General features: G+C 41.9%; 1 protein-coding gene across 1 annotated transcript in view; it reads right to left on the bottom strand.

The window, feature by feature from the left end:
- Window positions 1–595: 595 nt before the first annotated feature.
- The window catches only part of Polq (DNA polymerase theta), a 109,721-nt gene continuing 95,767 nt past the window's right edge, over window positions 596–14,549 (bottom strand). The window contains exons 25-30 of the mRNA XM_034515555.2: window positions 11,139–11,323; window positions 8,635–8,746; window positions 6,818–6,942; window positions 3,055–3,208; window positions 1,894–2,009; window positions 596–1,497 (exon numbers count right to left, since the gene is read on the bottom strand). Of these exons, the coding sequence (XP_034371446.1) occupies window positions 1,384–1,497; window positions 1,894–2,009; window positions 3,055–3,208; window positions 6,818–6,942; window positions 8,635–8,746; window positions 11,139–11,323 (806 nt within the window). The 3' untranslated portion in view covers window positions 596–1,383. The remainder of the gene's footprint in view (window positions 1,498–1,893; window positions 2,010–3,054; window positions 3,209–6,817; window positions 6,943–8,634; window positions 8,747–11,138; window positions 11,324–14,549) is intronic.

Below are 14,549 nucleotides of genomic sequence, written 5' to 3'. Positions count from 1 at the left end.
TGGCTTACGTGGTATAAAGTCAGGTAGACACAGTGGGCTGTGCTGGCACATGGGATATATACATTAATCCCAGTCTAGAATTTGAAGCACAGGTCAGGGTTGGGGGGGATGTGTCAAGGATGGTGTGGAGGGAGAATCAGATAGATTCACCAGGTTTCAACCCACTAGGAAAGTGAAGGCAGTACATAGTTTCTTCTTGAGAAACACAGTATATATGTATATGTGTATATATGTTTATGTATATATAAGGTATATGTGTATACATATATATACACATACATATAAATATATGTATATACATATATACATATGTGTGTACATATGTTTATATATGTCTCTATATATGCATATAATACCCCAAGGAATAATGAAGCAGGGGGTGGGCAGTTCATCCCTATAAACTCATCAGTTAAGAATGAAGGAGTCAGGACTGAGAGTTTGGGGCCATCTTCTGCCCCATTCCTACCCATCCATCCAACCGTATCTGATGAAGCAGGTATCTCTTTTCATCATGATTAACACACACACAAAAATTCTCTGATAAACAACAAAGGTTTCTGATATTCTTAGATTTTAAAAATTAAAAACATTAACATAGGTTTCTCATAAATTTATTTGAACAGCAAAAAGATTAGTTGTAAGTAAAGAAATCAAATGTTTTGAGCCTGAGAATTCTCTCCATACCGCAAATACAGCCAGAGGCACTAAGAGGCTGGCAAAGGGACATTTCCTGTCCTGGCAGTGTTAGGTTCAAGTGCAATCAATATCTAAGCTGACAGACACTTCTTATGGGGAACAGCTCATTTGAAAAGAATTCCAAATCCTTCCTTTGTTGGAATGGTGAGGAAAAGAACAAGCAGCAACAGTTCATGAAAACTCATTTCTAGAGTCCTTTCACACATCTTACTATCTTATAGAATTTTGATTTGGGATTTTAAAATTCTACTTCAGAAGTTTTACTGTCGGAAATGATCACGCACACTGCGTAACTCTAATGGCTGGAACTGAGCATTGCCTATGGCTCTTGGGGGATTTCATCATGAAATGGCTCTGAGGCAGCAGCTCCACTCCTTCACATTCTACACGGCTGAGGACCCAAAGTGCTAAGTGCATTTTCAAGCATACATTCTGAGACTGTTCAACACTCTAATAAATTATGAAAAGCAAATTCATAAATACTCTTTGAGAGTGAGGATAACTAATGAATCTCCCCTCAAAACCTTGTGACACTACAGGGACTGGACTGAGGTATACATCAGAAAACCCAATAGAGACCTGTTCATTTAAGTGCATCATACTTGAGAGCAGGTGAAAGGGTAGACTCTATGCTTTCTAAGTGACTATCTGTACCAGGCTGCTCTGGGGTCCTGGTTAACTGCACCATCATACATCAAAGTCCTTCAGCTCTCCCCAGCTGGCACCTATTTTCACTTTCACTTTCAGCTTCACAGAAAGTTTTATAGCACATTCCATTTCATTCTTGACAATCTGAGCTACCTATAAATAAAAAAAAAGAGGTTAATAAACTCCTTCCAATCAAAGGAAGTTTCCCAGCTCACCCACAGAGAAAGATAAACCAGACTGGTGCTCTGCACTGAGTGTTGCTTAAACACAATCAGAAATGAGCCAGGCACTCAGACTGCCCTGCACTGATGAGAAGTTCAGAACTTGGAAACACTCAGGACAAGACCTCAGACAAACATGTTTGCATCAAGAATCCCCTTACTTTCAGCATGAAATTGAGCATGCTTAGTTTTTCTCCCTATAGGGATTCAACATTTATGCATCCAGCCTGTGCTATAGAGGGTCCAGACACCATGCGTGGCAAAGAACCATTCATTCTGACTCCACCGTCTGCTGTCTACATAACAGACTATACACTGAAAAAAATACCTGAACAACATCCTCTTCTGCCACTTCATATAAAAGCTCGTCATGAAGTTGAAGGATGAAGAATCCTCCTCTCATAGGACAAAACATCCCTTTAAGTTTTCTCTTTGGCAACAATCCTGCTCCAAGAAAAAGAGCAAAACTGAGCAGTATGTCATCAAACTAGAGGAAAGTAATTTTGTTTTGTTTTGTTTTGTTCTTAAGGAATTTTGGGAAACTTGAAATTTTAACTAATATTTTAAAACACACAGGTCTTGGAACTATCAAGAAAATACTGGCTGCTGCCTAGCAGGCAAACTCAAATCCCCAATAACTTCGTTGCAGAAAGAAGGAAGTAAACAAGCTATGAAGAGCTCACTCTGAACTTCTCTAACCTCTTTCTCTAAGTATCTTTCATCCTGAGAGATGGGGCCGAGCACTACACCAGGGAACAGTCAATGAACTGGGCCACAGAGGATACCTTCATGTGCAAAGTCAAATCAGCACTACAGATGGTTTTGCTGGATGTGCCTTTTTGACCACCTCTTACAGATTAACAGATATGTGATACAAAATTGCCCAGAAGCAGGAATCCATCTTTTTATAAGTCAGACATCAAAGAGACTTACAGAAATACAAAATAAAGTAACTGAGGACTAATTCTCTTCTGTTCCAAAAATATTTACATTCATAAAAACGTGTTGCTTATGTTAAAATATGGTGTGCTTATGTGTGAACAGGTGTGAGTGTGTGTATGTGGGTACAGGTTTCTAAGGAGGTCAGAGGTGTTGGCTCACTTGGAGCTGGAGTCACAAGCCATGTCAGCCTTTTGATATGGGTGCTAGGAAGCAAATTCAAGTCCTTTGCAAGAGCAGTATGCACTCTTAACCTCTGATCCATCTCTTCAGCTTCCCCTTTTTTGAAAGGTTTATTTTTTTATTGTCTTAAAATGTTAAACCAAGCCTGAAAATTCTTTAATTTCCAATGTGGTAACATATATTAATCTACATAGTAATAATTCTTTGGTATCATTAATAATTTCCTAGAGTATAAAGACATCTGGTACCAAAACATTTGAGGATTCTTAGAAATAAAAATATAAAATATGCCCTTCCCACACCCACCTTTCAGATGCAATCATTTTCACCATGTTAGATCTACCAAGTACCTCACTGATAGACAAACCTGTTCGGTCATTCTGGAGCATACTTTCCCGATGACCATGGGATTTGAAGGTTGAATGGAAGGTCTCTAATTGCTTCTGAATGTTAACTGTGGCTATTTTGACTATATCAGCAGCTGATCCTTGGACTGTTGTATTAATGGCCTGACGTTCAGCCTATAAATGACAATTACAGGTGCTTAATGATAGATCTCAACATGGTCTCAATTTGCCCTCAGTGCCCACAGATTAGTGGTCATATCTGCAGCCAGAAGTTTGAAATGTGACCAAGGACATCAACAGTTAGGCAGCATCCTACAAACAACAATCTCCAGCCCTACCTTCTGTGCCATCCACATGAGACTAGACCAAGCATAAGGTTGGACTGCTGTGATTTAAAAATCTTCAATATTCAGTTAAGGATCCTTTAGCTGTCTGAACTTAGAATGTATCCAGTAGATCAAATTTATTTTACTATATATAACTTCACTCTAAGGGTTTACAAACTTCACTCTAAGGGTTTATTCTTAAAAACACTGCTAATTCTAAGTAGGCATAGGAGTATTCTTTGTGGCATAGATTGGACATTTTCTGTATCAATAGCTTCCTGGTCCCACGCAAGTTTAGCCAGAAGGTCTGAAGCCCTCTGACAAGATTTTTCATGGGTGGTCAGAGAAAATGTAGACTCTATATCTCTAACTATTAAATTAGAGCTTCCTTGAAATAACTGCTGCCAGGATCATCTTAACAGTCAAGAAGTAAACCTGGTTTAATATCTAGGTACCATCTGCTCATAAATACTAGTTCTGGTGCCTCAAAATGGCCCAGAAAATGGCAAGAATATCTTTTAAGGAAGGCAGTCAATGTAACTGGAGAGCTCCTCTGAAGATGCTATACCTGTCTCTAAAGTATGTTCACCGTCTGCTGAAGAGATAAACTGTTGATAAAACAACTGTGAAGTCTTAAGAGGGACTGGAATTCAGAGTGTCACCTTCTCTGCTCCTTTGAAACCATGCATCTCTGTATAGTAGGCTGCATAACTGACTGTTGCCTTTCTCAGCCATTATACATAGTTTATTTTCCTGACTAAAAGCAACTTCAAGAATGAGTTCCTGTGGATTATAATTATAATTCCAGCTTCAGTTTATCATTGAGAGTAAGTCAAGGCAGGAACTTAAAGAATAGTCAATATCAGAGAAAAAAAAATGTATGAATCTTCATTTGCTTGTTTTCTCCTGTCTTATACAGTTCCGTTCAGGACCCTCTCTGCTTAGGGAATGGTGACACCCTCAGTGGGCTAGGTCTTCCTACATCAGTTAGCAATCAAGACAATATCTATAGCCATGTCCACAGACCGACATGGTCATCTAGGCAATTTTTAAAAAGGGAGAAATCAAGAAAAACAAAAACAGTCTTGGAATTGGAAGTCATTCTTTCTCTTGGAGTAATCATCAGATCCCATAAGTAGCAATCTGAAGGTTGTAGAAAGCCGACAAGATCACAAGATATTGAGGAAACATATCCGGGAACAGCAACTAACTAGTAGATGAAGATCTGGTAAATCATCAGGTTACAGTGAAAAGCCAACACTATGCATGCATTTAATATATAAACACTATATATATATATATATATATATATATATATATATATATATATATATATATATATATATATAAATAATCTGGTTTTAACAGTCTTGCTTCAATACCTGGAATAGCATCCAAGTAATTCCATATTTCTGATCATTCTAGTCTCCTGCAAAAAAAAAACTCTCTCTGAATAAAAGTAGCATCAGAAGAACTCCAGTTACTTCCTTGATCTTTCATACTCAATGTCTGACACTCAGGACGAAGAGCTGAGGCAGTATAAATGCTGTTTGTTTGTTTTACAGAAGGCCCAGCTAACATAATTGCTTGGTCCTGTCATGTAAGACCCTCCATCATGTCTTGATTCTTGAAGAAGGCTCTCAACTGAGATTCAGCAGATATCTGCACCACACTCCGGGACTTCCTAACCTCTAGAACCTGCTGTCTTTGACAACAGTGGAGATACAAAAGGGGAAAGAGATATGGTCCTTGTTCTTAAGAGACTAAATCTTGTGGGGAGGTTGATAGAAAAGAAAAGAAACCAGATAAGATGGTGGTGATGGTGATACAAGGTAGGACAATTGGTAATTGCAGAGGCAGTGGGGGCCTGGCAGAGTTTAAGCTGGGGGACAGATAGCAGTCACAGCAGCTTGTTAAGTAGAAGATTAATAACAAGCCTGTAAAAATTAAAAAGTACAGTGGATCAGTTGTGACAAACTGGGAGATTCTGTTAGAAGGGTACTTGTAGAAAAAAACAAGTATGTGGAGAATTTGTGTCTCATTCCTGGTGGCCTCACTATATTGTCACTTTGCTACACCAGCTTGGATTGGGGGTTATATTAATCCTTCTCCAGGTGCCAATCAAGTTTTGGTTGTATGTTATACCCTACACTGTGATGATGGGTAGGTATTCCAACCATTTAGACCTGACATAAGGATAAGCACATCCTTCTCATGGCCCACAGGAAGGATCTCACAGGGACAGAACCTGTTAAAAATCTTACAACTTCTAAAAAGAGCCAATTATCTTTTGCACGTTTCGAGCACTCTGAACTTAGAATAGACTTCAAGAATCTGTTCCAATACACACCTCTTCCCTGCAACTAAATAACTGGGTATACAGAAAGGATGTTTTTATACACTGCTTGCTTTCTTCCATGATTTAAGATTTTAAACCCATGTTTCCACGAGGTACAATTACAGTGGCTACTTGAGTCAGATGATAAACAGCCTGAACAGCTGCTGTGTATAGAGGCTGGACAGTGAAGATGTGATAAAAAGCCAGTTGTTATCAAGGCCAAACACACGTCAGTGTCCTGACAGCTTTGTATACCAGACAGAACCTGTACAATAGACACTGACATGCAAAATTATGGAGAAATGACAGAACAAAGTACATTAAAATTGGGGAATTTGGACAGCAATAGCAGCTAAAATGTGCAGATAACTATAATATTTTTATGACTCCCTAAAATTTAAAAACACTTTTGATAATCAGTTAAGCAACTGTCTTCACAGATCTTTAACACTATGGTAAAGTAGCCCTGTTAATAACTCTGGACAACTAATAACCTCTAATAAAACAGTAAAAAGAGTAAGAAGAACTAAGAGTATCCAAGTCTAACAACGGGAAAATGTTAGCAAACGTGTGACATGAGAAAGCAGGAAGTGAAAGGCAGTGGAGTTTGTGCTGAGCATGTGGTCCAGGTCTGTAGCCTTAGACAGACACGAGGCAGAAGCATCCCACTTTTAAGGTTTTCCTGTGTTAAAGGGTGAGCCTGGGCAACTCAGGTTATCTCAGAAAGTTGTGGGAAGGAAAGAGGACAAACAGGGTGAAGAGGGGAATACACTGCAACATTAGCATAACCAGGGGTGAAGAGGGGAATACACTGCAACATTAGAGTGCTTGCCTGTTATGACTGTGACCAAAAGTTCAACCCTAGCACTGGAAAACAAGCATTTACTTACAGTCAGTCACCAAAACTAGTAAGTATTACGCTGAAGTATTAAGTGACCAGAGTTTTATATTCTCCTTCCCAAAACAGTGTCATCGCCCCAACAGTTCCTTATAAAACCAATGGCCAACTTTGTTTATTCAGAAAATCCAATTACGTAGAGTTCCTTAAAGGAACATTACAGTCTTTATTGAATATTAAATGTCATTGAAATGTTAAAACTCAGAAAAATTTCAACATACGTGTGCTTTATGATAAGGATTGTCATCTTTGATTCCTGGCAAATATCTACGTCTTCCCAAAATTGTCTCAACAAATCCATTTCTTCTACAGTTCTTCACTGTGTCCCTCATGAAATGATTAATCCCTAAAAGAAAATACAAAAACAATTATAACCAAAATCTACCCTGTGTGTCACTCACTGTTTCTATACAACAAAAATCCCACCGAGCCTCCTGGTCTTCCTGGTTCTTGTTCCTGCTACTCACAGCAGCCATCACTCCTACTGTCCACAGTGTCATGACTAAACCATCTGCATTCATCTCTGTTCCAGCCCCTGAAGGCCTCATCTGCAGGTGCCATGTCTATGTGCTCCTGAATGTGGGCTTCCCGCCATCTCTGTTCTCTCGTACCACTTTTCTGTCATATTCCTACTTCCTAAATTTCAACTCCAAGTGGGGTGGAGGACAGTCATCTATAAAATGCCTCGGAATATGCACAGCCCCAAACCCACACACAGACATGTAGCTTGCAGAAAGTAGGTAGCATCTGAAAAACCTCATGGATTACCTAAGACATGCTGTGATTCTAATCACTTTTACTTATTTTGAACAAAGTCTTCTATCTTTGCAAGAATTAAGACAATTTTTACTCAAATTTGAGGGAAAAAATTCAGAAACATGGGGTGTTTTTTTTAAAAAAAGGCATCTACAGTAAATATCTCAATCCAAGAATAACTCCAGTTAATCATGAACTGCCTGCTTTCAGCCATGGGGAGTTTAATCCTCTGTCAGGGTTACGTGGCTCTCCCCTGTTGGCTCTCAGAGGATCAATACTACTTCTAGATGATTTCCCCTTCTCCACATCAAGGACAAGAATCAACCCACAAACTAGAGTAGACACATTGCTTGGAAGACCTGAGGAAGTGAGAAATAAGTATTCTCATTCCTACCGGCTGCTCTCTGCCAAGTATGATAAAAAGAAGCTAAGCTCTGTGAGAACATGAATCAGGTCTCCTGTTTAGTTTATTCCTACAAGGCCCATGACTGTTTCAAATATGATGAGTTATCTACAAAGCACAATAGCCTTCATCCCAGAGCCTCTCATCTCTGCATAGATCCATTCTGCCGTTCTTCCCTACAGTGCTTTTGAGACATGGACAGTGGCTTTCTAAGTACTATGACTTCATTCTTGCAAAGAAAACACAAAAGAACACAAACTTCTCATCAGCACAGGCTTTTTCAAGGGACTGCTGGTTGTTCCTTTTCTTTCTTTCTTATTTATTTATTCTTCTCTCATATATTACATAGCAGCCACAGCTTTCCTTCCTTCCTCTCCTCCCCCCAAACCTCCCCTCTCCCCCATCTTCTGTGTCTTGGCTGAAGCACAGAATATATGACTACATACAGCTGTCAAACTTCATAGAAGTATGTATATGGAAACAGTGACTTTAATTGTATATAAGTTATACTGTGATAAGCTTTTAAAAGAAGAGATAATTTAAGGTATGTAAACTGCTCTATCATAATAGTCACTCAGAGTTTCTAATACAATAATAATAAATGTTTTACTGTCAATCTAAAACTATCTAAATCTAAAATACAAGTCAACATTTTGGAGATAGGCACAGTGTACAGCATAGATAGCAAGTATGCCTGCTTACATCTGACTCTGCCTATATTTAAACAAGCTGATCTTAATAAATAATGACAGTAAGCTGTATGCTATTTGCCCTCAATAATTCCTGGTAAAACTTCTGATTAATAAAGATTTTAATAAATTTCTGTGGTATGAATTTAATTAATATAGTGAGTAGCTACAAGATCTTTAAACTTCTTACCTTTATATCTGGACTTGAAAGAGTCAATATAGCAAGCAGCATCGTTTTCTTTAATGCCCATCTGCTCTCCTAAAGACTTAGCTCCCATCCCATATATAATTCCATAGCAAATCTGAAAGGGAGGCATGATGATCAGTAAGCTGAAGGGCATAGCCATGAAAACCTAAGAATACAGTGTTCATTAGAACTGATACCTTGGTAAACTTTTTACTTCATAGTGAACCAAAGAAATAATTAGATCAGCTTTAGTGGGCTGATACCCAGCAAACACCTGGTCTGCCTCTGGGCATTACTTTGTATGTGTTTAACAATACAGTGTGAATATGACTGGGGGGAGAGCAGTCAAAATAGATTGATTTCTGTGTTTAATTACCCACCAGCCATTAGAGCAGATTTTATCCCCCAGAGTACCTCAGTGGTATCTGCTAAGGAGATGCCTATAAGTCTGCTAAGAAAGTTTTGCACATATTCCTGTCCTCGCCCACTGGTAAGACAGGAACAAACAGTTTGAAAATAGGGAAAACTTCTCTAGAAAGAAATATCTTCAACTTAGAGCTGCCTAAAGTCTAACATCCCACAAATGCAAAATTTATCTGGATTAAGTTTAATATTTCGTCCATAGAATTTGCTGAAGAAGGCAGAGGCAAGATGGCTCAGGGGTTAAGAGTACTGACTACTCTTCCAGAGGTCATGAGTTTAATTCCCAGCAACCACATGGTGGCTCACAACCATCAGTAATTGGATCCAATGCCCTCTTCTGGTGTGTCAGTGACAGTGTGCTCATATACATAAAATAGATAAATAAATCTTCAAGAAAAAAGTATCAAATAAAACCTTGGCAGTAAATTTTGTAAGCTCTACAGTTAATAGCAGGTCCTGCCTGGAGTCATGCATGATCTTGCCACAGCCACCTGACCTCTATAGTTAAATGCTCTAATCCAAAACATGAAGATTAGTATTGTGAGATTGCTACAATAAAAAGTGATGGCTTGGGGGTATTCAGGAAACCGGCACAATGCAAGTTCCATATGAATGCTGAATAAAATATTAAAAGAGAACTTCCTGCTGGGCAGTGGTGGCCTTTAGTCAGGCAGGCAGATCTCTACATTCAAGGCTAACCAGATCTACAGAGTGACCAGGTAAGCCAGGTCAACAGAGAAATCCTGTCTCAAAACAAAACAACAATAAAAACAAACCAAACAACAAAAAGGATAATTTGCTTATCAAATAAAATGCTTATTGAAATCCTAAAAACTTTTAATGTGACATACCTCTTTTCTTAAATATTTTGTGGGATTTTTAGATTTCATTTTAGATAGGATCTCACTGTGTAGTTCTGGCTGGCCTGACTTGCTATGCAGATTGACCTGCCCATGCCCTGGGGTGTGAAAGTGTGTGTCACCACACCAGGCCAAGGGCTCTTTAATTTAAACCTCCATTTATTCTTCCTTCCAGCTTTTAAAACTATTTTGTTGTGATTCCAAGTGCACTTGTCTGCTTTAGCTTAGTGTGGTCTGAAATCTCAGCAAAACTTGGGGATTAGATCACTCGGTACACGTTGAGACAGGGCAGGCCAGCACTGATGACTACAGACAGCATCCCCCTGGAAAGCTGGATTCAGAAGTCAGATACACTGAGTGATTGTTCCCTGCTTCTCCTGACTCCACCACTTAAATACGTGAAAACAAATCTCTAACTTTGTGTCTGTTCCCTCTCCATAAAACAGGGATATAAATGACACCTGTCTCAAGAGTGGGCTATAAGTGTTAATTACAGGAAAGCTTTTCCTGTATTACTAAGGGTTTGACTCTTGCTGAATGCTGATTCAGGAAATAAAGAGCAGAGCTAGCTTTTTAAACAGTGGGGACAGGTGTTGGTGCTAAACTGCACTGGTGAGAGGAAGCATTTCCCACCAGCTACGTCTGGGACAAAAGGGAACCTACAGAAGGTCTCTGGAAAATGACATCTGATTTTCCACGGGTTGTATGGTTGGGAAATGTTGATATTAATCTAACCAGGAAATAGTAACATGACCTTAGCTATTTCTGTGACTAACAATGACCCAATGCAAAAGTGCAAGACAGCCGCTGAATAGCTCAGAGCTCCGTCATCCATTACAATCCAATTCTATTTTCAAAATCATTAGGCTACATTCGATACAATGCACTTTGGCTAGATGCTGTAAGAAAATATAGAACTTTCTGTCAAGACATTTACTGACTAGAGATTTAAAACACACTCTTCCTCATATATAACAACTACCTCACCGTCCCTGCCACTTGCAGGTAACACCTACTGAGTACCAGACACCATGACTAGCCACAGCAGACTTCAATACACAGGCCTTTCTTGACACTAAGTGGCCCACAGAGCTTAGTTTAATAAATACCATGAGACCAACAAATGTGACTTGAAAGCTCCAGAGAGAATCATTCGTCAACTGAAACTGCTGTGAGCATTTAATTAATTCGTTTCTTTACATGAAGCTCGTGTACGGTGTTCACCTGCTTTGCTTGTTGCCTCAGATCGTCACCAACAGCATCAGGCTCAACCATCTTCCACTCAGCAGCAATGCTCCTGAACACATCCGCCCCCGTATTTAAGACTTGAATGAGACGGCAGTCACGAGATAAGTGAGCCAGGATCCTCAGTTCAAGCTGGGAGTAGTCGGCAGCCAGTATCAAGCCACCTGAAAGGCACACCTCCTTTAAAAGCTAGTACAGCGCCATTCTACAATTAAGCAAGATGACAGAAATGCAGTTGTAGAACTTTAAGGTCATGTGTTCAAAGTTAAAGCCTTACTTCAAGTACAGTAAAGGTTGTTTGTGTGCATTAGGTTTGTCAGTAATCTGTATGAAGCCACCCCTGTTACCTGTCCTTTGACAGTGGGTGCCTTGCTCAGTATTCCCACAGTACCCAGCAGCATACAATGCTTCTCCTGCTCCTTACCGTAAGAGACTTAAATCTCCCTTTTCACTACAGAAAATCACACACAGTAGGATAACAGGAAACACTTCATAGAATATGCCTGTAAGAGATGGCTGTTGATGACTGGACTCAAGTAGGCTCAGGTCAGGAGGCCATGTCTGACCTAGGTCCTCTACATACATGTTATGGTTGTATAGCCTGGTTCTTCAGGACTCCTAACAGTGGGAGCAGGGGTGTCTCCCTTTGACTGCCTTTGCAACCCCCTTTCTTCCTATTGGGTTTCCTCGTTCAGCTGTGATGGGAGAATATTGCCTGGTCCTATTGTAACTTCTTATGGTGTGTTTGGTTGATGTCCCTGGGAGGCTGCTCTTTTCTGAGGGGAGGTGGAGGGTGGTGAATCTGAAGGAAAGGGGAGGTTGGGGGAAGAGACTCGGGGAAGGGAGGGAGGCTAGGGTGCAGTTGGGATGTAATATATCAGAGAATAAATAAAAAGGAAAATGATTAAATATACTTAATATTTCTGAAAAAAGAGAAACGGCTATTGAACAAATAAGTAATGGACAAACTGGTGTTCGGTAAGCATATGTTAAGAGTGCTTTTGTTCGCTCGCCCCTCCTGCAGTCTGAGGCCTGCGGGTAAGTACACCCAGGAGCCCCCCAGACACATTCTGGGGGATCCATAGACCCATAGCCAGCGCTAGCACGCCCCTTCCGCCGCTCGCCCCTCCTGCAGTCTGAGGCCTGCAGGTAAGTGCACCCAGGAGCCCCCCAGACACATTCTGGGGGATCCATAGACCCATAGCCAGCACTAGCACGCCCCTTCCGCCGCTCGCCCCTCCTGCAGTCTGAGGCCTGCGGGTAAGTGCACCCAGGAGCCCCCCAGACACATTCTGGGGGATCCATAGACCCATAGCCAGCGCTAGCACGCCCCTTCCGCCGCTCGCCCCTCCTGCAGTCTGAGGCCTGCGGGTAAGTGCACCCAGGAGCCCCCCAGACACATTCTGGGGGATCCATAGACCCATAGCCAGCGCTAGCACGCCCCTTCCGCCGCTCGCCCCTCCTGCAGTCTGAGGCCTGCGGGTAAGTGCACCCAGGAGCCCCCCAGACACATTCTGGGGGATCCATAGACCCATAGCCAGCACTAGCACGCCCCTTCCGCCGCTCGCCCCTCCTGCAGTCTGAGGCCTGCGGGTAAGTGCACCCAGGAGCCCCCCAGACACATTCTGGGGGATCCATAGACCCATAGCCAGCGCTAGCACGCCCCTTCCGCCGCTCGCCCCTCCTGCAGTCTGAGGCCTGCGGGTAAGTGCACCCAGGAACCCCCCAGACAAATTCTGGGGGATCCATAGACCCATAGCCAGCGCTAGCACACCCCTTCCGCCGCTCGCCCCTCCTGCAGTCTGAGGCCTGCTGGTAAGTGCACCCAGGAGCCCCCCAGACACATTCTGGGGGATCCATAGACCCATAGCCAGCGCTAGCACGCCCCTTCCGCCGCTCGCCCCTCCTGCAGTCTGAGGCCTGCGGGTAAGTGCACCCAGGAACCCCCCAGACAAATTCTGGGGGATCCATAGACCCATAGCCAGCGCTAGCACACCCCTTCCGCCGCTCGCCCCTCCTGCAGTCTGAGGCCTGCTGGTAAGTGCACCCAGGAGCCCCCCAGACACATTTTGGGGGATCCATAGAACCCATAGCCAGAGCTAGCACGCCCCTTCTGCCGCTCGCCCCTCCTGCAGTCTGAGGCCTGAGAGTGAGTGCACCTAGGAGCCCCCCAGACACATTCTGGGGGATCCATAGAACCCATAGCCGGTGCTAGCACGCTCCTTCTGCTGCTCGCCCCCCCTCCGGCCTGAGGCCTGCAGGGTCTGAGCCCCAGACCAGACCTCTACCAGGTCTGCAGTTGTGTGGACCCCGGATTCCACCTGAAACATACTGGAAGGTCCGCTCAACCCAGAGCCACAGAGGAACAACTGAACTCAGAGTGTCAGACAACATACCCTGAGATAGCCAAGAGGAGACACTGCACCCAGAACAGCAGACATCTAGCTGGACTGCTACCTTGGAGGCACCATATCCTGAGGCATCCTAGAGATACCACTGTAATCAGGGCAGCTGGAAAAAAATCACAAAGACATCTGGACTCCTAGAAGACCAAACAAAAGCTAGACAACAGGAAAGACAGGCTTCAATCAGAGACAGAAGTACAGGTAACACTAGAATTAACCAGATGGCAAAAGGCAGGCGCAAGAACGTAAGCAACAGAAACCAAAGTTACATGGCATCATCAGAACCCAGTTCCCCCATCATAGCAAGCCCTGAACACCCCATCACACCAGAAAGGCAGGATTCAGAATTAAAATCACTTCTCATGATGATGATAGAGGACTTTAAGAAAGACATAAATAACACTCTCAAAGAACAGATAGAAACCCTTAGAGAGGAAACACAAAAATCCCTTAAGGAATTACAAGAAAATGCAACCAAACGGGAGAAGGAATTAAACAAAACCATGCAGGATCTAAAAACGGAAGTAGAAACAATAAAGAAATCACAAAGGGAGAACACCCTGGAGATACAAAACTTAAAAAAACGATCAGGAGTCATAGATACAAGTATTACCAACAGAATACAAGAGATGGAAGAGAGAATCTCATGTGCAGAAGATACCATGGAAAACATTGACACAACTGTCAAAGAAAATGCAAAATACAAAAAGCTACTAACCCAAAATATACAAGAAATCCAAGACACAATGAGAAGGCCAAACCTAAGGATAATAGGAATAGATGAGGGGGAAGACTCCCAACTTAAAGGACCAGTAAATATTCTCAACAAAATTATAGAGGAAAACTTCCCTCACCTAAAGAAAGAGATGTCCATAAATATACAAGAAGCCTACAGAACTCCAAATAGTTTAGACCAGAAAAGAAATACTTCCCGCCACATAATAGTCAAAACATCAAATGTACAAAACAAAGAAAAAATACTAAA

Source organism: Arvicanthis niloticus, chromosome 12 (assembly GCF_011762505.2).
Source record: "Arvicanthis niloticus isolate mArvNil1 chromosome 12, mArvNil1.pat.X, whole genome shotgun sequence".
NCBI lineage: Eukaryota > Metazoa > Chordata > Mammalia > Rodentia > Muridae > Arvicanthis > Arvicanthis niloticus.
This window is presented reverse-complemented; position numbering and strand designations above follow the sequence as displayed.